Source organism: Opisthocomus hoazin, chromosome 5 (assembly GCF_030867145.1).
Source record: "Opisthocomus hoazin isolate bOpiHoa1 chromosome 5, bOpiHoa1.hap1, whole genome shotgun sequence".
In the NCBI taxonomy this organism is placed as follows: Eukaryota; Metazoa; Chordata; class Aves; order Opisthocomiformes; family Opisthocomidae; genus Opisthocomus; species Opisthocomus hoazin.
Window position 1 is genome coordinate 28,407,643 of NC_134418.1, and position 26,300 is coordinate 28,433,942.

The 26,300-nt window shown below is 38.0% G+C and overlaps 1 protein-coding gene across 1 annotated transcript in view; it reads left to right on the forward strand.

The window, feature by feature from the left end:
- Positions 1-494: 494 nt before the first annotated feature.
- SLC30A9 (solute carrier family 30 member 9) overlaps positions 495-26,300 on the forward strand; it is a 44,445-nt gene continuing 18,639 nt past the window's right edge. The window contains exons 1-14 of the mRNA XM_075420761.1: positions 495-761; positions 2,448-2,624; positions 6,111-6,173; positions 10,661-10,760; positions 12,131-12,223; positions 12,604-12,686; positions 14,069-14,127; positions 14,785-14,852; positions 19,685-19,787; positions 23,104-23,159; positions 24,504-24,639; positions 25,053-25,092; positions 25,537-25,608; positions 26,067-26,174. Of these exons, the coding sequence (XP_075276876.1) occupies positions 665-761; positions 2,448-2,624; positions 6,111-6,173; positions 10,661-10,760; positions 12,131-12,223; positions 12,604-12,686; positions 14,069-14,127; positions 14,785-14,852; positions 19,685-19,787; positions 23,104-23,159; positions 24,504-24,639; positions 25,053-25,092; positions 25,537-25,608; positions 26,067-26,174 (1,255 nt within the window). The 5' untranslated portion in view covers positions 495-664. The remainder of the gene's footprint in view (positions 762-2,447; positions 2,625-6,110; positions 6,174-10,660; positions 10,761-12,130; positions 12,224-12,603; positions 12,687-14,068; positions 14,128-14,784; positions 14,853-19,684; positions 19,788-23,103; positions 23,160-24,503; positions 24,640-25,052; positions 25,093-25,536; positions 25,609-26,066; positions 26,175-26,300) is intronic.

Consider the following 26,300-nt stretch of genomic DNA (forward strand, 5'->3'; position numbering starts at 1 on the left):
TGTGACGGCAGGGTGGTCCGTAGGGCTCTCCCTCTGCGGGGGAAGAAAGAGGTTTTGTTAGATTTTGTTTTACCAGCGCTGACCCCATGGGAAGCCCGTTTTGGGGGAGGCCTAAGGGCAGGGGAGAGCATTTTCACGTAAAAGGCTCGCAAACAGATTTAGCGTGCGCGTTTCAATGTTGTAATCCATAAAAACGCTGTTACGCGTTTTTACCCGTGCTAACGCATCCGGCATGCCTACACAGCCTTCCTGAGGTATTTACTGTCTCCTCACCAGGAGCAGTCAACGAGCAGTTCCTGAGGAGGACGCGCTCCCGACGTGGGCGGGCCGGGGGACGTGCAGGGCTGAGCCTGTGCCGGCCGCCAGCCCGCTGCGGAGCGCTCTCGTCCCGTCCCGTCCCCCGCGGGGCCGCGTCGCCTGCCGCTGCGCCCGCGGGGCGGGCCGGGGCGGGGCGGGGGTGACTGAGTCAGCGGCGGCCGCTGTGCGTCGGGCGGGCCCGAGGGCCCTCGCCACATCCGGGTTGTCCGCGGCACCGCCCCTCCCCTCACTCGCCGCGCCGGGCTCCCGGCTCCCGCCGCCGCCCCCGGGGCTCCTCCGATGCCAGTCGCCGCCCGGTCGCCGGCGTGCGGCGGGGAGCGGCCGGGCTCCGCGTTCGGTCGCCGCCATGATGCCGGCCCTGGCCGCCCAGCGGCGGGGCTGCCGCGGCCTCTACCGCCTGTACCTGCGGTGTCGGGCGGCGCCGCTCTCCCGCGCCTGCCACGGTGAGTCCCTCGGGGCCCGGCCCGCCGCGTTGCGGGGCAGCCGGCCGACCCCCGCCTTCCCCGGCCGGGTCTCTGTAACTGAGGGGCGGGGTTCCCCCGGCGGCGGGCAGGGCGCTGGGGTCGGCACCGCCGGGGTAGGCGGGGGGTGTGCGGGCGAGCGCGGGGCCTTGCGGCCGGTGCTCCCACACGCCCTGCGCGGGCCGGCTGCCCCGCCAGCCCCGGGCGGTGGGGACGCTGGTACGTCACGCCCGCGCTGGGGGTGACGTCGGCAGCGATGGTGTAAAGCGAAGCGCGGGCTTACGGGGTTTGCCTTGGTCTGAGGAGGGAGCCCTGGCCTTGCCTTTAGGCCGCGGGTCCCGTGAAATCTGCGCTCCGACCGGTTTTGTCCCTCTTGGTGTAGTCGCTTGCGGTTGGGTTGCAGCAGTTTTCTTCAGCGGTGTCTTGTGTAGGTGTGGTTAGTAGGAAAAACGTCCTCTGAACACGCCGACTGAGTTTCCCTTTTCCACCTGCTCCGGTATCACCGAAGGTTAGGAAGCAGCACTGCTCATGTGGTGCCGTAGATTTGCCGAAGTGTTTTACGAGCAGTAAGCAGAAACTTCACTGAGCTGTGCTGGGTTGATTTTTCTAACAACTGATAGTCGATAAGAGCTTATCTGGCTTTTTTTTTGGTGAAATTGTGCTTCTGCAAGGTTCACATCGGTGCGTGCACATGTGCAGATGCTCCAGTACTGAAGAGGACTAAAAGAAAACAAAAGCTCTTGAGACTTTTATAGAGTGAACAGTTCTATATAATATAATTTTGTGAGAGGTGTATCAGTCATCTGTGATTAGTCATGCACTGTATGACTTGTTTTACCAGCACTGCTTGACTTTTTTTTTTTTCTTTTCAATTTATTTATTGTTTTAATGAGTTTGCCTGTTGCATTTCTGGGTGGAGGAGTTACGCACCCTCTCTACGGAAGTGTTTTTGCTGCCTAAAAGAACCTGGTTGCTAATACAGGTTGGCCTATTCTGCGTACAACTCTACTTTTGGCCAGTATTTTGAGGCTGAAGATTGCCTACTCACTGTGATTTCTCAATAGGCCTTTTACAGATTTATCTTGTAATTTGCCTCTTGTAAATGTGGCAAAATTTTTCTTCTGTATGAAAGGTTTTATACAATGTTATGTGCTTTTCTATACCAAGTCGCTCTTAATGCGTAATGCACACAGTTCAGTTTTTCTTAATTGATAAGCTGTGGTTATCGGAGTGAAATGAAATGGCAACACTGGCTAATAGTTTTGTAGTGGTCTCCATTTGTACTTTTATCAGTACTTATTTTTTAAAGATTTTGAGGCGGTATGACGAGAACGAGACTTAATGTATCAGTAAGCCCATCTTACTTGGTAGCTTTGTTCCCCTCCCCCCACCTTAAAATCATCTAGAGGTCTTTGGAAAAAGCACATACCGGCTTGTGTGGGGAAAAACCCTAATGTTAGAATGAAGTTTAACAGTGGGTGTTTGAAGGAAGGCAGTGAAAGCATGCTATGTACTCCCATTTTGTAATTCCTAAACATGGGTAAAATAAGCACAGATCAGTAATTAAAAGCTGCCTTTCCATAACTTATGTTGGTGTAGCTGGATGGCTTTCCCTTCTTTTTCCTTCCAGAATGGTTGCCTTAAACATCTTTTTTCTTCCCCTGTTAGGATGGCAAGCTTCAATGAAAAATGGGAGTCTCTCTTGTATTCTACCATGCAGTCGTCTACCTGTGCAGTTGATGAGTCAAGTGAGAGTTTATACCTCTGGTGGTCAGAAAAAAGGTCTTGGATCAGAAGACTCAAATGGATCAACCCCTGAAGAAACCCTGCATAAAGTTGGAACAGGTAGTATTAAGATAAAATAAAGAGCACTTAAATGAATGTAAAAACTTTATGTGTTTAACAATTGATAATTTTTATTTTCAGTTGCGTGATATTACAGTTGCAGAATTCTTAGTATTTGTTGCTCATGGACATCTATATAGAAATCTTAAATGCACAAACAAGGAGGAATGCTGAAATTTTTCTTTATTATTCCAGTATTTGTAAGATTTAAGTTTAGAGTAATATAAAGTGGTGATGATAAAACATGAAGGTCAGATGTGATTAGGTAACTTAAGGGATAAGAAATGGAATTTATTACTTGTCTTTCACCACTTTCTTACTTGAATTTTTTGTAGCATTTCAGATTTGTTGTGTGAAATGAACTAGTGATAAAGATTGAATGAGCATGAATACTGAGCAATGTGACTTCTCCAGGTCAGGCTGTAGATGACTGATAAAAGAGGTTGAGCTGTTTCATCTGCTAGAGCTTTCTGATCTCACAGTTGTCAGAAGTACAGCATTCACATTAAACGCTGGATATAATGCACATAACCTGACCCTCCTTGCTGTTCAGTTTGGTTGTCAGTCTTGCGCTAGCTGGGTGCTTGTGGAATTCAGAACTGTCTTGCCCTTGCTCCATTGTAGCATCCTCTATTTTTTCTGCCTATGAAGTGCAGGACTGCACAGATAGATGTTTGAGAGACTACCATGCATAAGAGACAACAAATCCTTTTTAAAATGAAAGCTCCCTTTCTGTGTGCTTTTGTCTAAAACTAAGTGGTCTACTGAAGAAGATTTTCTCTTCATTCTCGGGTTAGCGGGTATTTGTTCTTTGTTTAGTAAGTTGTAAATTCCTGAGGCTTGCAGCAGTCATTTAAACTGTAGTAACTATAGCTAGCTAAGAGTATTACTTTTCTGATGTTTGGAAGTACAGAAGTAGATCTTAAATGTTGTTCTGAGTGTAACAATTAGATTGTTTCTTAAGTCTGTGAGTGGGTTTTAGAAGAGGGTAATAATTAAGACCGTTTCTTGGAAGGTCTTGAGCTGAAGGTGGTTGCTAGAGGATGATGTTCTTGCAGAAGAATGTCTGCCTGAATACAGTGAAAGACTGTCAGTTGTAGTTGTTGGTATTTTCTGCATTCTTAAAGTGCAGTTACTGGTGTTAAAAATCGATCGTGTGAAAACAGTCTAGCACTACTGCTTACATGATTGCCTTTTTATATAATTGTTGACTGTCATCAGAAGGGGTGTTCCCACCTTCTTCCACCCCTATCTGATTATTCTCTTTCTTGTGCTGGCATTGAGGATGTTTAGCCTGTTACGTGAAAAATTAATTGCTGCGTTGTTTTGTGGAGGTAGGGTAGAGGTAGTGTGGATCAGTAAGCTGGTCCTGCTCGCTGTCTCTAGAAGGACTGGAAGAGAGATGCTGCCTTTTGTGGCAGCGCAGCCTTGGGTCACAGTAAGCCTTGAGTGGAACTGCACTATGTGGGTACCATGAGACTTACCTTTTGTTGAGAGTAGGGGCTGATGTAGGCAAGCGTGTGTGAAACTGCAGCCCAGAAATACTGTGCGTAGATGAACCATCGCTTTGAAGTTTATTTTGGAATGCATATTGTTATATGCACACTTCATATAGCTGGTGTTTTCAGGAGCCTACTGGATAGAATGTTTTTATGCATTGTGGACATATTACTCCTGTTTATTAAAAAAAGCATGAGATTTTGATAGAATTCTGAAGAGGTAATATACTACTAGTAAAGATTCCCTTACTTTTCCAGGAACTTAAATATTTAGCAAATAATGGATCTCATTTGGACCTCTGTTTAGAGAACTTGTGAAGTGCTTTTCCTGTTAATGTGATGTTGAAAATATTTGTATATTCACCTTGAAAGCTATCATATCAACCTCTGCTTGTCTGAAAAAGTAGTTGTGAATTGAAGTATTCCGCATTGTTTTCTTCTCACTGATGCGCTGTGATTTTGTGCAGTCTCTAGGCTGAGGTACTGAGCTTTAAAAGGGTGCCTGATGTGGTCTCTGTGCATAGATATAAATGTTGATGCTTTTGTGCATTTTTTTTTTCCCATCTGAAATATTAATGACCCAATTTTTTGTTAAATAGTTTTGGTGGCATTTCTTTTAATGACATAATTGGTTGCATGCAGAGTTTCTGAAAAGAAGCTGCTACTCAGTTTTTGCTAAGCAATCTTAGCTGAAGTTTTTTATCATGAATATTGATAGATTGGCTGCCTGGTGTTTTAAACCAGGTAAGAAAAGAAAGGAAAAGATCAGCAAAGGATTTTTTGCTTTTGTTTTCAAGTCAGACAATAACTGATAGGGATGACTGTTTCAGAAATGCTATTTATTTATGACCTAGCCTTATTTGTTGTGTAATAAGATCAGTTTCATAAATTTAGAAGTGTTGTTTTTCCAAGAAAGTATACTTGGACTGTTATTAGCCTTCGTCCTCAGTTGTTAGGGCAATAACTAATTATTTGTTGGTAAGATAGTTATGTAGTCCAAACTGCAAGAATGCCTAACCTTTGAGTAATTTGAGTGGAATGTTAAGCTAGGAGTGTCTCAATTAATTAACACAAACCTGCTTGGAAAAATTTCAGATTTTTTTTAATACATCACTTTCAGTAAGGTCAGTTTAAATTTTGTTAACGACTCTGGATGTGTGGCAAATGTCCAATGTTAGAGCGCGTTAGGGCACAAAAGAATGGGTATGTTGGTTCGACATGTTAGAATTGTAAGGTTTTTGTTCTGAAAGCTGTGTCGAGATGCATGAGTTATGGATGCAATATTTGTATTTTTGAGTAGTATTCTGATTTCTAGAGTAAAAATGTCACTGACATTACGGAAATTTATTATTTTCCAAATACTACGATTCACTGAACAGAACAGTACTGTAAATTATATTTTATTGGCTTTTTGTTGAGTCATATCCTCAAACTTCAAAACCAGCTAAAATACTTTGTTTTCATTCTAGCTCCAGCTTATGACACAAGAGTTGTGGATTTTAGTTGAAATATTCTGTATTTTAAGGAGCTAGCTTTTTGTGAGTGAAAGAGCTTCAGTCCCTTAAAATTGAATTACAGCTTGAAAGTTATGTGAGACTTGGGTGATTAGCAGCCATAAACTAGATAGAATTCAGTATGTTTACTACTTTAAAATTTTTCATAAAACTTGCCCCAAACTCTTAAGTACATGATTAAAATATCTTTTAAAAATTCAAGATACTTTCTGAAGTATGTTGCAAGTTGGTATGTTTCTACAAGCTGCTAGGGAGTTTATTGATCAGTGCTATATTAAATGTTTTTTTTTTAACTATTTTTGTCTTTTATGTTGAGAGTTATAAATGTTGGAAATGTAGTAAAAATATTTTTTAACCATCAGGATGGAAAGCAATATTAAGATATGTTCTTATTTTGTTATGTCAACCAAACTTTACAGAAAAAGAAAAGTAGGTACTTCCATATTTACAGTGAACTTTATTTTATTTTACAGGACAAGATACGAGCAATGCGGTTCAAAAGCAGTCTTTCCTTAAAGAGCCAATCCAAGTAAAAGGTAAAAAAAATACTTCCTGTATTGAAACTTTACTGCTGTCTGCTAGTAGTCAAAAATATGTGTAAGGAAACTGTGATTCCTCTTCAATCACATCAACAATTTACGTGAATAACATTTTAAAACACGGTTGTATGTTGGCTTTGTTTGGTACCCAGTTGTTTGGAAGTGACTCCTGTAAAATCAAGTATAGCGATATTCCTTCCGATTACTCATTCTTCCGTGTCTGTTTTTAATTGTTTCGTTTAAGCGGATGAGTTTATCAGGAAAAGACTAATTTGTTTTCTCGTCGGTTACCACAGTCTGCCCTCTTTGAGTGTTTTGAGACATGTCCATTCACCATCTCAGTCTTAATGTGGCTAAGCTGAACACTTGATCTTCCCCTGTTCCTTGTTCTAAGTCTTCCTCTGTTGCTTCTTATTGCTGAGTTAATCTAATCAGTGTTGCTTCTAAATATATTTTGACCACATGAACTGCCTAATCTGAGTCCTGTTTGTTCCCATTTGTGGCTGTAATAAATAACATGCATTCATCTTTAGTTACATTGTTTAAAAACACAAGTGGGAAAAGTAAGAGCATAACTTTATTTCATGTTTTTAATTTGTTCTGGCTTCATTTCACTCCATCTTCACTGTGATAGTTTCTGTGGTGTTATTGTGAGAATTACGCTATTAAAGGCCTGTGTTCTTTTGATCACTCCTAGCCTTCTGTGTATGGGAAGAACTTTATCAAAATAGAATTTGCCATTTCTCTTTAAACTCTATAAAAAAAAAAAAAACCAAACCACAAATCTCTGGAGTGGAAGTGACTCAGCAGGCTATAAACTTTATCAAAATTGCTTCCTGTTTTCCCCAAATTTGAAGAAACATCAAATCATAATGCTTGTCAGTAGCAAGGTGAGATCAGCACCTCCCTATGTACATTTTTGTTTGCATCCTTTATGTCAATTTCATTGGGTCTGTTGTCACTTAGTGTGTGTGTGCAGGGGGAACATACAAGGTAGATAGGAGAAATTAGATAGGCTGTGAAATAATTGTAAAAAAGATATATCTTTCAGTGAGAAGAGAGTTTTGCCTCTGTAGATTAGATGTGCAAGCAAGAATGTTAAAGATTTTGATAGTGTTTAGGAAGTGGAATTCTAGTCTTCAGATGATGCTGTGACTTAAACTTACTGATCTAAGTGTTACTAAAACAATAACGTTTTTAAAGGATTACTAATCTTAAAAATTCGTGCTATTTGAAGTGTTTTCTTTACATCATCTTTTATTGGGCTTTGCTCTTGGAAATATCAAATTGATTTTTTTTTGTCTCCACATTTATCACCAATTTTATACAGTTATTTGAACTAGGGGTAGGATTGTCGAGATAGGCTGCAATGTACAATTAGATATAGTATTTTCTCGTAGTGAAATTTACTTGTGTTTCTGAGAGATAGATTAGTAAGTGTTTGATAAATCCACAAGTTTTTACTCTTTTGCTAAGGTTAATACACTTTGGATGTATATCTGTTTTAAATAAGAAGATATGGGAAGCATTCTTCTTGTTTAAAAATGTTCATCCTTTTCTAGCCTTAGTAAATGATAGACTGTTTTTAGGAAATCTCTAATTTTTTGTCACCTTTTCTCAAGAGCATTGTAGGATGAGCGTGATTACTTGAGTACTTAAAGCAATTGTTTAAGTTCAAACTGGATGGCAGAAATCAGATTATTATGGTAAATATTGATATCTGTAATGTTAGTGGATTGTTTAGTTTCAAGCAATATATTTTGCCTTTAAGCTTTCAAAACTCAGAAATAAACATAGAGTCATAGAGTACTGGGTTGGAAGGGACCTGAAGGATATCTGCTTCAACCTTTCTTGGCAAAAGCATGGTCTAGACAAGATGGCGAAGTACCTTGTCTAGCTGAATTTTAAAAGTGTCCGATGCTGGGGAATCCACCACTTCCCTGGGGAGGTTATTCCAATAGCTGATTGTTCTCATTGTGAAAAATTTTCCTCATGCATCCAATCAGAATTGCCCCAGGAGTAACTTGTACCCATTACCCCTCATTTTTTCCATGTGACTTCTTGTAAAAAGGGAATCTCCGCCTTCTTGTAGCCACCGTTTAAATATTGCAATGTGGTGATAAAGTCTCCCCTAGGCCTTCTTTTCGCAAGGCTGAACAAACCCAGTTCACTGAGCCTTTCCTCATATGACAGGCTTCCCAGTCCTTTGATCATCTCTGTGGCCCTCCTCTACACCCTCTTCAGCCTGTCCACATATAGTGGGGACCAAAACTGAACACAGTATTCCAGGTGAGGTCTGACAAGCGCTGAGTACGGTGGCATAATGATTTTGTCTCTGCTGGTGATGCCCTTGTTGAAGCAACCCAGGATCCTGTTGGCTTTCTTTGCTGCAGCAGCACGCTGTTGACTCGTATTGAGCTTGTTGTCCACCAGGACTCCCAGGTCCCTTTCCACAGAGCTGCTCCCCAGCTAAGTAGATCCCACCCTGTGCTGCACTCCTGGATTGTGTTTTCCCAGGTGCAAGACCTTACATTTGTCTTTGTTGAACTTCATAAGGTTCTTGTAGCCCACTCTTCCAGCCCATCTAGGTCTTCCTGCTAGGTGGCTCTCCTTTCCAAAGTGTCCACTTCCCCACTCAGTTTGGTATCATTGGCAGACTTTGTCAGGGTATGCTTGATCCCATCATCCAGATCGCATATGAAGATATTAAACAGCATTGGGCCCAGTATTGATCCCTGAGGTATCCCACTTTTTCCAGGTTGCCAGTTTGAATAGGAGCTGTTTACCACCACTCTCTGGGTGCAGCTGTCAGCTAGCTCCTCACCCACCGCTAAAACTACTTGTCCAGACCATAACCCGTCAGTTTCTCTAGGAGGTGGCTGTGGGAAACTGTATCGAAGCCTTGGAGAAATCCAGATAGCCAGTGTCCGCTGCTCACCCAGCATCAACCGAACAGGTTACTTTGTTGTAGAAGGCCATCAGGTTTGTCAAGCATGATTTGCCCTTGGTGAATCTGTGCTGGCTTTTCCCAATCACATGCTTCATTTGACTTGTTATAGCTCCCAGGAGGATTTGTTCGGTAACTTTCCCAGGGGCTGAAGTTAGGACTATAATTTCCTGGATCTTTCTTCAAGCTCTTCTTGTAGATGGAGGTGACATTAGCCTACTTCCAGTCTCCTGGGATGTCCCCTAATCTCCATGACTTCTCAAACACTATGGAGAGTGGTCTTGCATCAATGTCAGCCAGCTCTCTTAACACCCTCGGGTGGATATTGTCAAGGCCCATGGATTTGTAGGGGTCAAGCTCCTGTGATAGTTCACGTACCAACTGACGGTGGGTCTGTGCCTCTATCAATGGGTATTTTTATTCCCAAGGCCTGGGGCCCAACAGTGCTGGTAAAGACAGAGGGGAAGAAAGTGTTGAGAACCTCTGCCTTTTCAGCGTTGTTGGTGACTAATTCACCTCTCCTGTTTAACAGTGGGCCAATATTTTCCTTCTAAGATAATGTAGAAATTTAGGAAAATTCTTCTCAGTGTCTTCAAATGCATTATCTTTCTGTAAGTATCCTGTGACTGAAGTAGTAGTTCTGGACTAACTATAGAAGTCGTATCAATCCTGTGATACGCAGGAAGTTCATGTGTGTTCATAAATCTTCACGCCCACAGAATCTGAGCTTTTTGTTTTCAGTTGTGTTCTCTAATGTCATATCTGTCCGTGGTTGTAACTCCGCTTCCAATGTGTGTAACGTTTTAAATGGAAGTGAGTGTATAGTGACTTAATCTTATTTTCAAATGTGTGTACAGATAGACAAGCAGGAAATAATGGCATAAATTTAAAATTCCATTTAGCCTTTTTCTGAATAGATCTGGCATTGTTTTCCTTGTGCATGAAAATCTGATGTCATAAAAGTACATCTTCTAGACGTACAAAGCATTATTCATAAAGAATGCAGTTTTTAATTGTTATAAATGCTCAGTATGAAGTGTGCTAATTTTGAAAGTAATAGTTGTGAAAAATGACACGTCTGTCTTAGTTCTCTGTATGGTCTACAAAGGTCAAAAATCTTAATCTGTGGAAGGTGGAATTGGTTAAGTATTGGAAAAAAAGTAATGGAGCTCTGTGATGCCATTTCAGTGCTAGAGCAAGGGTTTGCCATATTTGAATGCTATCTTAGTAGCCAAGCACCATCTCTGACATCAGAGTTGGAGAGGTAGCTGAATAGTGGCAGTTAAGGGTGTGGGATGTTTGAGAGCCCTGAACTACAACTTAGCAAGTACCATTTTTGGAGGTGAATCATTCTACTCTTACTCATTTCCACAAGGAGGAACATTGTTGTCTCTTCACTGTAAGTTTTCTTTCTCACTGACAAGCATTGTTTTTCAGATCTCTGCTTAGAGGTATCATATGACATGACACTAGATTGGATTACCTTTTGAAGTTTCTGTTGAGTGGTTTAACTTGCTTATCTATTTCTGTTTTTAAGTGAAAGCAGTCCTTAAAAAAAGAGAGTATGGACCAAAATACACGCAGAATAACTTCATCACTGGAGTCAGAGCAATAAATGAGTTTTGTCTTAAATCGAGGTATGATGGGTTTGAGTTGAAGTTTAAATTGTGAATATCTGTTCGTATGTGCTTCAAAAGTAATTGTGATTTTAGAGTAATTTTGCACAGCAACTTTATGTATACCACAAAAGCATTTAGAAAATCGTAAGTGACTGAAGTTAGTTCTTGTTTACTTAGTGTTACAGTGGATTAGGAACTTGCCCTTAGTTTGCACGTTTCTGTAGTGGCTTAAAATAATTTATTTGTACTTATATGACTATAAATCTAGCTGGGGGACTCTATGTCTAGAGCAGCTAGTCATACAGGGGAATAGCAAATAACTCGTTTCTGCTTTTTGGGGTCATGATGGTTTGATGTTCCCATCTCTAAAAGATGTGGAAACTTCATGTTATGCGAAGTCTGTAATTTGCAATAAAATACAGTCTGGTTCATTGTAACCTGACTGTTGTTACTTGATTCATATTTACAGCCTTTTACTATGTGCCACGCCTGCCAGGCGGTCTTACGGAGTATTGCTGTAGTTGAAGTGCCTCTCATATTCCATGCGTGTTATGTGTGTGACCCCAAGGCTTAGCAGCTTTGTTTATAGCTTTTTAGGCTGTCACTGTTCCTCAACAGGTTTTACATGTAGTGTATGTCACCAGACTTGGTCTTTGGTGAAAATTCAGTGACAAATTATTCTTAGTCCTCTGCCCTTTTTTTTCTCATTATGCTTAGTCCTCTGCCGTTTTTTTCTCATAACTGGCTTGTTATGCAGAGAAACAACTAGCTCAAGTTTTGCTGGATTGACCTGCGGGGAAATGAGCTAGATAATTGGTTGGACTAAAAATGAAATGTTCTGTTGTATTAAAAAAAAAAAAAGTAAGTCCCCGATGATTCTCAGTGTAGATGCCCTAATGTGTGGCTCAGTACAGGAAATTTATCTGTTCCCCCAAGTAGTTTTGTTAGCTCCAATCTTTTGCAGCTTGTGCTGGGTATGTAGGTTTTGAGGTTAAATTTCTTAATTTCCCATGTCATGTGACTTCTGATTTCCATTTAGAGATGTTAAGCCATGAACCCTCTTGTTTTAGCACTTGTGCACATTATTGATTACATGCAGATCATTCATTGGATGTTTTGTTATTCAATGTTTTATTACTGTGTTGCCCATGTATAGTATTTTGCAGTGTGAGGACATGATTTGGACTTTTGAGTGTGGAATACACAGTGGTTTTTAGTAGCATCCTAGAGATCGCTTGCTTCATGTTGCATGTCTGTTCTGTTTGGCTCAAGTAAACAACTTAGGTTTTTTTTTTTGTACTGCAAATTAATAATATCAAAATTGTGGAAGATCACCCGGACATAAAAGTAAAATTTGTTGCACTAAACTGTTTTTCCACTTTCCTTAGTGATTTAGACCAGCTGAGGAAAATTAAACGACGAAGCCCCCATGATGACACTGAGACTTTCACTGTGTACCTGAGATCCGATGTAGAGGCAAAGTAAGAACATTTTTATGAAGGAAAATGTTTGGATCATTTAAAATGGATTATGTGAGAGAGAAAAAAAACTTCTAGAAAAGTCAGGTTTACAATGTGAAAGGGCAATAATGTTTTCCATTTTCTTTCTAAACACACTTTATATCCTCATTATTGTAATAATTACATGGTGTATGTAGAATTGAAGGGTATGTTTCATGTGTCCAAAGGTTGTCCTCAGCCCCCTCTTGCCCAGCTTTTTATTCTGTAAAGTAGCCTGTGTGGCTTCGTATCAGAAAGAATGATGTGACGTTCTGCTTTTAGAAAAGGCATTTGTAATGTGGTCAGACTGAAAAGAAGTTGTGTAAATAGAACAACTGCTAAGTTACTTTTACCCTGTGCAGGTCTCTTGAAGTTTGGGGTAGTCCAGAGGCTCTTGCTAGAGAAAGAAAACGACGTAAAGAGGCAGAGATCAAGTACAGAGAGAGTGAGTACAGAGTTTTTGGACAACTTCAGGTGTAAACAACAAAGTATGATTGTTAGAAATCCACTAGATGGTGTGTTATTTCATTGAGAAATACAAATACAAATTTGGAATTAGCAATTACTGATAAGGTTTTATAGCATAGTGTTAGAGTAACACATTACTGTCTATGCAGATGTAGTCTGTTACTGTCTTACAATTTATCATCTGTGTGATACAGCAAGAATATACATTCAGTTGAGATCTATAGTCATACTTTGTTTTTTGGAGGGCTTTCAATTTTTAGAGTATAATTAGCATCTTCAGTGGTTTTGGATATTTTTATTGAGAATTTTGAAAAGACTTAAAACCAAAATCTTGATAGCATACCATTACTTATTTATTTTTCCTCTGAAATGAATTCAGCTTACCTTTTTGCTTCAGAAGTGGAGGAAACGCCCCCAAATAATCCTTTTGCTTAAAATTACTGTTGTCATCCTTGCTGGTACTGTCAATAACAGGTACAGTCAAATCAGTAGTTTGTAATGGATTTTTGGACAGAACTGTCTAGTCAGTTAAAATCACAGGAGAGGCAATATTGCTTCAAGGTACTTATTCCAATTATGCACATTAAAATTAGAGGTTGTCTGGTTTTTTTAAACAGTTGAGCCACTGAACACGGCCTAGTAAAAAGGCTAGAGCTGCAGGCACTTGTTAAAGAACGTGTAAGTTTGTACTGAGAATGCAGTCAGTAGCTTCAAAATTTTTAGTGATCAGCAGAATAATTATTGGACATAATCCAAAAAATGAAATTAAAAAAATACTACTCAGTCATAATAGCATACTGAAACATTGTATACTTGAAATGGTAAGTTGCTTTTTTTACAGCCTATCCTTGTCCTCCGGAGACTGGCTGTTTTAATCTATTTAAATTATTGTGTACAATGTATTTTGCATAACTTTGTAGGGGAGAATCTAGCACTGCAGCTTCTAGATACTGTAGTATACCAATGTTTATTTTGAAGTTACTAAACATCAGTAGTGGATGGAAAAATACTGACATTAAGAGACTTGCTTTGAAACATCCTTGCCCCTCTCTGGGTGTGAGGGGGGCAGTAGAATGCCTGGATTTGGTGCAGTGTATTTTGAGTTTGTTCCTCTGTGTATCATCCTTGGCTGGTAGAAGTGGCAATGGTGTATAGGGTCATAACAGATTGTATTTGGCATTTTGCATGGGTATATAATAATATGTGTTTCTGGTTAACAATACCAGGAGAGGAATTTTTCACAAAGGAGGATAGACCATGTAGCTCTTAATAAAAGTTGGCTGCTGCATAAGAAAAATAGACAATTCTGGAAACTGCTGGTTACTAGCAGGTATTCATGAAAACAGTTTTGCTTTGCAGATCTGTTTAGAAACCAAAGGCTGTTGAGGGAATACAAGGAGTTCTTTGGAAATACTAAGGTAAGAGATGTTTTAAAGCTGTTGGCTAGAAAAATGCCACGAGATGTGCTGTGATGGCTTTTGAAGGAAAAAATTGTGAAATGGTTGCATAAGCTTAACTAACGGAGTATTATTGGAAGATTTATTTGCACTGTAATATACCAGATCTAAGTTGCCTTCTTATTAACAAAAGTTGTAGCTGTATTTGTGATTTTGTCTATAGCCTATAAACATGTATAGTAAATATATTGTTAATTTAAAGAAATAAAATATGTCTCTTAAGAAAAAAACCCAAGCATTAACACTTCGCTCTGTGCCCTACTGGCCCTTCCTTTGTACTTAAACAGACCCATTTCCTAGATCCAGGTGTTCTGCTATGGTAGAATGATTTCTTAATCTTTCTGCGGCACAGCTGGCTGCTGTGCTTAGGGTTGCAGTGGCCCCTGCTGGAGGCTTTCTTAGTAGTTTATACTTTTTATAGCCATCCATTTGTAGAAATGTGTAAGACCCAACTGCAGTTTGTGGTGAGCGTTCAGTAGTAAATTAGTAGGCTTCAAGGGCTTCACTTTTGCAATACAGGGCAATGCAGAGTTTTTATTTAATAATTTGTATGGTAGGTCCTTCATGAGGTCAATGTTTGGTTATTTTATTTTAATAATCTCTTATTTCTTTATTTAGCCACGCTCTAGTGCAGCAGCTATGTTTTTCAAGGGACCAGGGAAGGTGGTAATGGTAGCTATTTGCATGTAAGTTTAAAAAAAATAAATGTTTTGTTTATGTAATTATGTAAGTATAAACCAGTTTGTTTTTATTATGCTGGAAATGAGAACAGTCTGTGTATTCAAGCTGAAGATACCTGTGTGTCTGTAACTGAAGTTAATAGATTTGTTTATTCATTGTGGATGGGAGAGAGTTTGGGTAAATACATTCATCAATGTGTAGAGATCATGAATAGAATATACTTCTGATCAGAGAAGAGGAAATTTTTGTGAAGTTGATCAGACTAAACAGTTTATTAAAGTGAAAACAGAAATTTTGAAGGACATGGAGAGGCAGGCATTTAAAGTTGTCCTTTTTGTTGCTCCTTCTTGAGAGGAAACTTTTCATATGTTTTAAACAATCTTCCATATAACCAACAGAAAAGAATTCACTTTTTTCTTTCTGCTGTTATTCAATTCTTTTTCCTCTCTAACGGTAAAAGGGATATCTTAGGAGGTTTTTGCCTTTCATGTGTCTTACAAGTTTGAATGAAACAAAAACTAAACTGATGATCCTGATTTAAAGCAAATGAGTACAGACTGTCTGGCATGAAATACGCAGGTGTGTGTTAAGTTTCTCTTGGGAAATGATGGGTAAAATTTACTTGCCATACAACCTGTGAATATTTAAAATAAATTTGATTTTATAAAAGGTATTTATTTGCTAATACACTGTCAATATAAAGGAGAAGAACTGAAACACTGGGGACAAATACTTTTTTGGCACAGGAAACAACATTTTGAGCAGGAAATAACCCTGAATTTTCCTGCAAAACTATAAGCTTTTTTGCTTTGGGGGTGGGGGGAAACCACGAAGCTTGTTTGACTGAAAACCTCCCTCTTCCTTTGAGTATTCTACTAGTAACTATTCAGAGCTTTCTAAGTTAAAAACGTATAAGAACTACTAGTATGGATGTTTCTAGTGAAGGAAAAAAAAGAAAAGGGGGTGGATGTTGTGTGGTCACTTACACCTCCTTCACTGTCTTACAACAGTCTAGAGAAAACAGACCTTTCCTCATGTTTTGTAAATAGAGCATTGCTATAAACATTGCAGTCTCTTCATAAATACCTTTTGGAAGATCAGGCACTTTTATAGGTTAATGCCTGGCAGCCAGGCTAGCAGAAGTTTGTAGAACCTGTTGTATTGTTCAGTCATCTTTTTGTGGAGGATTTTTAGAAGGTAAAGGATCTCTTGTGGCCCTCAAATACCTCATGACTTTTCAGAGATTGAAGTCAAGGCCAGTGCTTCTTTGTTTGTGGCCTGGATCTCCTTGACATCAGCATGATTTTTAATGGCTTCTGGATTTCATAGAATTATTAAGGTTGGAAAAGACCTCTAAGATCATCAAGTCCAACCATCAACCCAACACCACCATGCCTACTTAACCATGTCCCAAAGTGCCATGTCTACACGTTTTTTGAACACCTCCAGTGATGGTGACTCCACCACCTCACTGAACAGCCTGTTCCAATACTTGACCACTCCTTCAGTAAAGAAGTTTTACCTATCATTCAATCTAAACCTTCCCTGATGCAACTTGAGGTCATTTTTGGGCTAACAGAGGCCAGTCAGTCTTAACTTCTCCAGTTGGAATGATTTGGTAGGCTTTTCACAAAGTTCAAGGTTCTCCAGTGAGGATGAAATGTGGTTCAATCAACAGCAGAATTCTGTTCTGTGGATCAAATTATGGGATTATAGACCAGCTGCACTCGTACGCTCTGTGTTGTTAGTAGAAAACTTTGAAGGTCTGTTAGGGAGATACAGGAAGGCTAAGTTTTTTGTCAGAAAGTTAACGATCTGTTATTAGCAAAATGTTCTTCAGAGTCTGCAACTGTTGAAGTGATTTCATTGTCATGTTAATGCTTTACTTTTTTAACAATACAAAGTTTGCACGGTATATAATATTTTTTTTAAAATACTATTGATCAAGGATGTTAGTAATGTTACTGCTTCTTTGGAAATAGATGTGATGAAGTGTATTTAATTCCCAAATCTGGAGCCTAAATAGAATATGTTTTTCCATAGATTCATAATGGATCTGAATATTTGCAGTTTGGTTTTCTAATTTTGACTTTTTTTACTGTCCTTTGCTCAAAAGCCTAAATATTTTATGTAGGTAGACGGGGATGGTTGTGTAAATCGGAACAGCTCCTTCTACACCATTATCTTAAGCTGTAAGATAGAGTATAGAAAGTGGGCAATCACATGATTGTACAATTGCCCATATATATTTCTCAATTCCCTGTAATTCCTGTTCCCCATATACATCTTGGGGTTTTGAGGTGGTTATCTTTGAAACAAATTTGGAATGATAAATATGCGATAGCAAGTGTTAATGCCTTTTAATATTTTTGAAGTTTACAGTTCAGTCAGGATAGACTTATTTGAATTTGTTTTAATTGTAATTTAAATTGTTAAGTTAGGAACCTTGACTTAAATAATTTTTATCTGCTTTTGTGTTTGTGTATTTTTGTTTTTGTTCAAAGAAAGGCTGATTTTATTCATGTATCAGTACATTTTAAAGTTACCAATAAAAATTAGACTTTACACTAAAATTGGCAAGACTTCTGACAGCAAGGAAGATGTATACCTGTTTCAACACTACTTTTTTTCTCCCATTTTCCTGGTGAATTTATGCCTCCTATGTGGGTTTTGGAATAGAGTTAGAAACAGTTGTGTTGAACGAAACTGCTGATTTTCTAGGTGCAGAAAGGAGGCTTATTAGAAAATGCTGTATAATAGTAGGTTTAATAAGCAAGAGAATTGTTATTTTTTGGCATGATGTCCAAAACATTGCAATAAATCTTTCTCAGACTTTACCTAGCTTTGATTTAAGTTCTGCTAAGATTTCCTTCTCTTTCATGTCCATGCAGTTAGAAATGAGGTAGCTAAGTCAATCAGTTCAGGTCATTTCAGTAAGATAGAGAAAGTACTTTCTGAACTGGTTGTCACTGATGTAAAATATAACTTTGTTTCAAACTGATTCAGAATATTTTAGCTGCCTTCTCGGAATCTGCTGTGTTTGGATTATTTTTCCTGTGCTGTTTAAAATCTTTGTAGCATTTCTTCAATAGCATTTTGGCTTTCATAGGGGTTATTATTTTCAAATGCAGTGGTGGATTTGTTTTTTAAAGCAATACATATTTTACTTGCAGTAAAAACCTGATTTGTTTTTTTTTTCTCTCTCCAGAACTGACTTTTATCTATTGTCTTATGCTGATGTGAACATCTAGCTAGACAGGAAACACCAAATAGCCTGATGGCTCTGTATGCTCATTAGGTTTTTTGTAATCATTTTCTGTGTAGCACTGTTCATCGTTCTATCCTATGTCTCCAACTTACTGGACATCATTAACAGATTGATTTTGCTGGGCCTGGCATTAGACAATCTTAGTGTGGTTTCTTTTTAGATTTCTAGGATGTGAAATATCCCCACAATTTCAGAGTTTGTAGGGGTGAAATAAAGTATCAGCTGAGTGCCTGTCGTGTCATCTGAGCATGTGGGGGCTCCGCAGCTGAATTGTGCCTGCAGATAAGCTGTCAACTCCATTAATACAGCACTGAGAAGAGCAATACAAAAGTCAAGAGACTGTGCTCATGAATCCCACTAATTTATTTCATTTTCTTTCTGTGCTAAAGATGCACTATGCTGTGAGTTGGAAGAACTTGTAATTAACATAGGGAATTTAAATTATGGTTTAGTGTTACAACAGCCTTCCTTTCTTCTTGGGTTATCCACTAACTTATGCATTTTTTTTTTTTACTTCCCACCTGTAAATTACGGTGATGCTTCACCATCTCATGAGATGATGAGACTGAATTAAAAATTGTAACGCACGTTCAGGTCCATGGATGGAAGGAGGTATAGAAGACAGTGCTACCTCTTGCTTGAAGAAGCGGGTGTACTCTCACAGAAATTCTTTGAGGATGACCTTGGAAATGAATGTTATTTAATCAACTATATAATTTGGTGTATGGCAAGGGGCTGGACTTGCGCTTCCTTTAACTTATGTATAATTTCTTGGCATGTGGTAGTTCAAAAATGCAGCTACAAGATACTTATAACACTTAATTTCATTTGAATACCTTGAAAAAAAAATTGCCAGTAAGCTAAACTTAAATATATTAAGATAGAGGAGAATGTTATAATCCTGTAGTCTGATTTTCTTTGCAATGTGATTGTAATAATTAACCCAATAATGAATGTTTGAAGTGAGAATGTAGATTTGGATTTTAGTGCTAATAGTTACCTTGCTCTGTACAACATAACATAATGCTTACTTCAGTGAGCTCATAACCTAAAAAAGACTTGACAGGTCACACTGGACATCTGAATGGAGGAGTTCCATGGATAATTTTTACAGTGTAACCTAATGACAGCCCTGTCTTTCTTTCTGTTGTCTTACGTTTGTGTCCTACTGGGAATTGCCCAAACTGAGTATGAAGTGGGGAACCTTGCCCTCCAGTATTAGGAGGGAATGTATAGGAGGCAAAGGGTTGATGAAAGAGAAACGGAAATCATTAAGGCTTGCATTCTCCCACTGGTAGGCAGTTAGTTGTTCTGAGTAATGTATGTAATGAATTTTGGAAGAATAATTGTATATCTTTACATATCAAGTTTAGCTAAAAAGGCTTTTTAACAGTAACCATGCAGAAAATGTGTGTGCCTTATCTGCCTGTACAGGTCTCTAATGAACTGATATTTGGTTTCACCACTTTCTGGTAGGTAATGCATGATTATACAGCACTTGTAGTTTTGCTGAAAATACTAAAACCCAAATATTTTGTTCTTTAGCTTATTTCTTTTCTTTGTTTTCAGAAATGGGTTGAATTTTTTCTTTAAGCTACTTGCGTGGGTTTACACGGGTTCTGCGAGTATGTTTTCAGAAGCCATACATTCTTTAGCAGACACATGTAACCAGGTGAGTATTTTTTCCATTCTGCTTCAGTTAGCACTTGTACTATTTTTTCAGGAATAAAGACAGATACTTATAGTAGTTGTACGGCACTTGAAAGCAGTAATTCAATCTGCTAGTGTTCCTTAGTTTGCCTATACTGTCTAAATAGTAAACACCAGAGAAATGAAAACAGTATTTTATTTAGGAGGACTAGAGTGTATGGCAAAGTACTTTGTTTTTCTGTACTAAGTTTGCTCATGGATAACACCGGCATTGTAGGGAAGCCTTGAAATTCCAAGTTTATTAACAACGACTCTTACTAAAAATAACTCATTCTGCTGCGCTGTGTATTTACTGTGCTTTTACTGCTCAATTCCTGTGATCATTTTTGTACTGTTTTGTATGGTTTACATGCTTACTAGAATTGATAGTAATATATTATTGAAGGAAAAAAGCTAGTACTTAATCTAATGACCTAATGATGTAATGTTGAGGCAAATCAGTCTTAAAGGTGTTTTTTAAATAAGCAGTTTCATCTGGGAGAAGGTGTTTCTGTGGTTTACTTTATTATTAAATAATTTCTGGTTTCAGTCATTGGGATTACAAAGCCTGCCCAGAGCGTGACAAGCTCTGTGTGCATGCAGTGGGAGGAAGATGTACTCTGTGTGTGTGTAGTACACATGCATATTTTTAGCTTCACGGAGATGAAAGTGAATCTCACTTACAAAGTAGTGTTACTGTTATATACAGTTTTTATCAAACTGAAGGCATATTTTGTCAGAAATTCACGTTATTTTAGAAATATTGCTAAACCCAGAGCTCTTCCTGCTGTTCCCCAATCTGAGTGCAAAGCTATTGTTTCTCTGTTGCAAATTTACTTGCCAAAACTAGTGGTTTCAACTAGTGGTTTCTACAGGTTTATCTAGCTGCTCACTTATTGTTTTTATACTGATGCCAGTAGTTTGTTGGAGGGTTTATATGTGAACAGTAAAATAACTGACCTAGTCTAGAAGCCTTAAATGCAGAAGGAGTCTTCAAAGAGTCACCTGTAATTATAAATAAAATCTGTTTGAATGATCTTTGGACTAGTATTTCTGCTAATACAATATTATTTGTAATACATCTACATTATTTCAAACCACCTACTCCAATTACTTCTGTTCTTCTTTTCTAAACTATTGTTATGTCATATAACTGATTGTTCCATACTTCAGCTGCAACTTAGTTTCCCTGTAACTGTCAAGATGAAAGTGCACCAATAATGTTGAACAGGTCATAATATTAGTCAAATACACAACCATTAGGAAACAAGTCCCAGGACAGGCTTAATTTCGTTTGTCACAGTGCATATGCGTAATGTGACCAGCCTTATCTTTAGGAAGTGGTGTTAGACCAAAATCTCAGTAATTTGGGTTACATGCTCACTCCTCTCTGCCTTGTTCCCTGCCTCTCCCAACAAGAATGATGTATTGTTCATCTTAAAGTATTACTAAGTGCCTGTCGAGGTAATAAAAAAAACTAAAATTTGGTGTTTCACAATTTGTATTAATGCAAGAATGAGCCAAGGCAGAATATAGATTCTGAAGTGTTTTTCAGAAATGAGTTGAAAGAGAAGTGGTAGTAAGCAGAACTATACTCAGCTACTTCATGGATCATAAGCGAGACTGGAAACTGAGATGACGTACGAAGTATACATCTTTCTTTTGGTTACGTGGTAACTGGAAATACTTTTCCTGTCAGTTATTGTAATGGCATGACAGACTTTATTGCTTAGTCATTTCCTGGTAGAATAAAGATGAGAATTTGAGCATCTCAATTTCTTTTTCTGTTCTTAGACTGCCTTAGCAGCGTCTCACAGCACAAGTAGCCACATACCTGGCACATCTACTTTGATAAGTGGTGTGGCAGGCTCAGAGCTGGGGATGTAATAATTGTGTTCATGGACCAAATTAATGCTGTTATTTCCACTATTTTCTTCAGTGTGCTTGATGCATACATTACGAGACCTTGACATCTCCCTTTCTCCCAGTGTAGAAAGAATCTTTCCTGTTGCAATTTTAGATTTAGCAAGGCTTTGGAAACCAAAAAAGTACTTACAGATGAGTGGCTGAAACCCTCCTGCAGCTCAAGCAGGAGTCGTCCTTGGGTAGCTTGTGACTCATATAAAATGCAACAGTTTTCTGCTCTTTCGATTTTGAGGAATGTATGGAAACTTAGAGCAGACTTAATATCTTAAGCATTTTAACATAATTTTGGCTACCTTTTTGCTTTGGTTGTACTAATATGCTTCTGTGTCCAGAAGGACTGAGTTGAGGGCTCACGCTTTGTTTGATAGTTTTCTGTAAATTGTTTTGCACAACTTTTCAGTTGTTTTAGCTGTAAAGTGAAAATAGGGGTGCTACTAACTCATTGAATAATACTTAAAGAAATTTATGGTGAGGCAGCCTTAAAATATGTGATTTTTCACTTGGCCAAGTGTGTCAATTTATAGGTGAACCAAGTTTGATAGTGACAATTATCTACCACTTATATGTGGAACAGCTATTCTGTTTTTTAAATGTGAAAGTTTAATGTTCCACTGAAAATGCATCGGGTTTTTGCTCAAATATTCCAGTATGTGTTTTGGGGAAAACACAAGAGAAACCTTGATGCTTCAAAGCAGCTTGCTTCTGCGGAAGCTAAAGTGTCTAAATTTTAATACTTGTCGCTATGTTTCAGTAGTCCTCAAACGAAGCACCTGCTTTGCAAAATTGAGGTCTAGATTTATAACTTACTGCATCAATAGTTTAATACATGCCTAATAAAATATATCCTAAATAGGCCATTTAGATAGCAAGAGGTTTTTATTTCTTCCTTCAAAATAATTTTTTTCTTTAATTTGGAGAATATGAAGTTCACAATTGAGAGAAGCTGCAGTGTAAAATTACTGCTTGAAATGTAGTATCCATCACCATAGTCTCTTCAGGAGGGATTTATTTAAATAGCTTTGTTTCCCGAACAACTTCATTCCTTCACGTTGAAGCAGAGCAACAACAGTTGTGATTACATGTAATGTTCACTTTCAGTTGCAATTTTCAAATTATAATTAACAGTAATTATATAGGTATGGACACTGTGTAATTACTTATATATTATATATAGGTATAATTAACAGTTTTTTGAGGATGGTAGATTTAGATGAGAGATCTTGAGGATTATATTCCAGCTCTAATAAAGTATCAGTAGCAAAGCATATGTGCAGATCAGCACATTGCATCTGCCTTTAGATTTCAAGTTCAGTTGATATAGAATGTTTCTAATATTTTTTTAACAAAGTTTTTTTTCTTCTTGTCCTAAATAGGCATTGCTAGCTTTGGGTATCAGTCAGTCTGCAAGGACACCTGATCCTAGTCATCCGTAAGCTTTTTGAGTAAATAATGATTTTGGTAATTATATGTAGGAGTAAGATCTCTTCTTGTTTGGGCATCACCTTGTTCTTTTTAATCTGCTGTTTCGTATCATTTCTGGAATGCATTGTTTCTGATTTTACAATAGGTAAAGTGACAAAAGCAATTTCTTCCAAACTGCAGGAGTTGTGGCTTCAGTAGCTTCATGCATGTTGTATTTAATGATGTTTATTATACTTTTGGGTGTGTATTATTTTAATTGGCGTTATTTCTTTAGGTTATTCTGGGCTCTTCTGCCTCTTCCAATGGATAGATGTACTTTGTTTTTAAATACCGTTCATGTGAATGACAAGATTTTTTACAAATAAAAAATATGGTCGTCTTCCTATTTTCGACAAAGTGCTCTTTTCTGCAAGGCAGCTGCTTGTAGTGTAGGGAGATATTTGACTTAAAATACTCTTTGTTTTTATCTGAGTAATAGGGATATTATTGATAAGTTCTTACAACTTCATGAAAGTTAGAAGCTATAATCTCCATGATATTTTCTTGGTGTTGACCGGCTTTACACTTAACGTGTTTGGGCAAGTCATTCATAATGTAGGCACTAGTTCAAAATACATCTAGTTTACAGAATTAGTTAAGCTTTTCTTTATTAAGAGTGTCAGGTAATTTTAAAAAATGGTTTTAAATCTGTCTAAGTATTCACTGTATTTCCTTCCCCTCTCTCGCTTTTTTCACTTCTTCCTTGATAGAGTTTTTTGTATTACTGCTTTTTAAATGTTGCCGAAGAAATGTACTGTTTGTAGTAGCAGTTAATACCCAAAAAAGGGATACAGGCACACTTTTAATATTACTTGAGCTCTTCCCACCGCTCTTAAAAACTGCAAGTGTTGAATGTCTGCAGTTATCTTAACTACTTAAAGATGTCACAAATTTTATTCCCTTTAAATTAGCATTATAAATTATGTAGATTGGCTGCCTATAAGGCTACAAGTTTTCATTTAGAAGTAGCATTTCAATAAAATGTGTGATGAGTGTTGTGGGTGATGGTTTTTTTTTTTTTCAGTAGTCAAATCCTCCGTCTCATCACAAGAGCTAATACAGCTATGTAAATAGCTGCTTTAAAAACGAATTAGAAAAATATCTACGCTGGATGTCCTTTGTGTACTAGCTACTATTTTCCAAGTGGCTTTTTTTCCTTGGATTAGGTTGGATTTAGCAGCTTTGACTTAAATAGATGCCCAGTCATATGATGATAATTTAAGACATGGAAATTAATGGAAAAAACTTGTAGATATGTTTGTAGAGATACAGAATCTTGTTTTCCTAAATCTCTCTCTTTCTTTTCATCTAGGTATGGTTTCACAAACATGCGCTATATTGCCTCCCTGATTAGTGGGGTGGGCATTTTCATGATGGGCGCAGGACTTTCTTGGTATCATGGGATCATAGGCTTACTTCACCCTCATCCTATAGAATCACTTCTCTGGGTAAGCTAATCTTGTTTGATACCCTATCTAACACTAGTAACTTAATAGAAAGTAATGGCACAGTCAGAAATTCACTTCGTGAGTCAGTTTGAATCCCAACACAATTAACTCAAACCATCCTTAATGAGAATACGTATTAAGAAAAAAATCATGTTAAACGGTAGCTGATCTTATAGCAAAATGAGCTGTTCTTTAAACCCTACATTTTCCCTGCGCACCTCCCAAGAGGTCCTCCTTTCATATTTTGCAATATATTGCATAATTCAAATGCTGTTGTTTGCCTACCGTTTGGGGACAGCTATGTGGCACAGTGGGTAATGGGGTTCTGGAATGCTGTATTTGGATAGTCTATGGTGAAGAGGTCTGTACAAATATGCATATAACATAGTAATTGAGACTTTTTTTCTATACAGGCATACTGCATTTTAGCAGGGTCATTGGTGTCTGAAGGAGGTAAGCAGTTTCAAGAAATATTTCTGTTTAAGTATTCGTAATCTCTAAGAGTACAATGTGAGTAATTACAGTCATAATTGCTCCAGTAAAGTTTTGAGCTCTGCAAATGCTTGCTCTGTAAACAAACAAACAAAAAAACCCGGGATAACTTTTTTTTCCTATCTGTCTATACAATAAGAAGTTGAAGAACACATAATTTAGAAAGTATATGTAGAATGCCTTTTTGGTTTTAAACTATCAGTGAATGTAACTATTCCAATTTCTATGGGAGAGACACATGTAGAAAAGAAGGTAACTATGCTTTGTCATTATTCAAAGTACCAATTATCAGAGCTTTCTTGATGATCTGTTGCTATGCTATAAAGAAAAGTTCCCTCTTTTCAAGATGGAAACAAGTCTCTTTGCCTCTAACCATTTTCAGCAACTATTTTGGTGTTGTTTCAGCTACCCTTCTTGTTGCTATAAATGAAATTCGCAGGAGTGCTCGAGCCAAGGGTCTGTCATTCTATCAATATGGTATGTGTCGTTATAGCAATGAAGTATGTGGTTATTTAAAACAGAATCTATTTCCCTGTATTTGCAGAAACAATTTTGTCTGTTTTCCCTTTCCCCTTCCTTTATTGATCTGTTTTCTAGTAACAAATACATTTTACAAATTATATGAAAACCTGTTGATTTAAATAGCACTACATAGATACTTTTACTAAACTACTTGCATTTTTCAGGATAAATGCCCCTTTAAATGCTTCAAACATTTTGGAGAAGCTTCCATAATTGGCACAGGGCTTGTTCTATGTATTTATGAATGCTTTCAGATGTGTGTGCATATGCAAAAATGCAGTTTACACCTATATATGTACAGAAATTTTTCTTTTAAGTTGCTGGTGTTTGTATAGTTTAAGTACTTTGCGTAATGTAAAGCTAAGCTTTCCAAAGCAGTATGATTTTTTTTTTTTCTTTTTCTGTATATGCAGTCGTGCAGAGTTGTGATCCTAGTACAAACGTGGTGTTACTGGAGGATGCTGCAGCAGTTCTGAGTGTGGCTGTAGCTGCTACCTGTATGGGTCTGACATCTTTAACAGGTAAAATTCTGCCTCCAACTGAGGCAAGCAGGATCTGAATTTCCTCCTGTTCATGATATGAACACAGAGCATTTAGTTTATACTGGGTGACTTAAATACATAGAAAAATAGAGTTGTTTGGGTTGG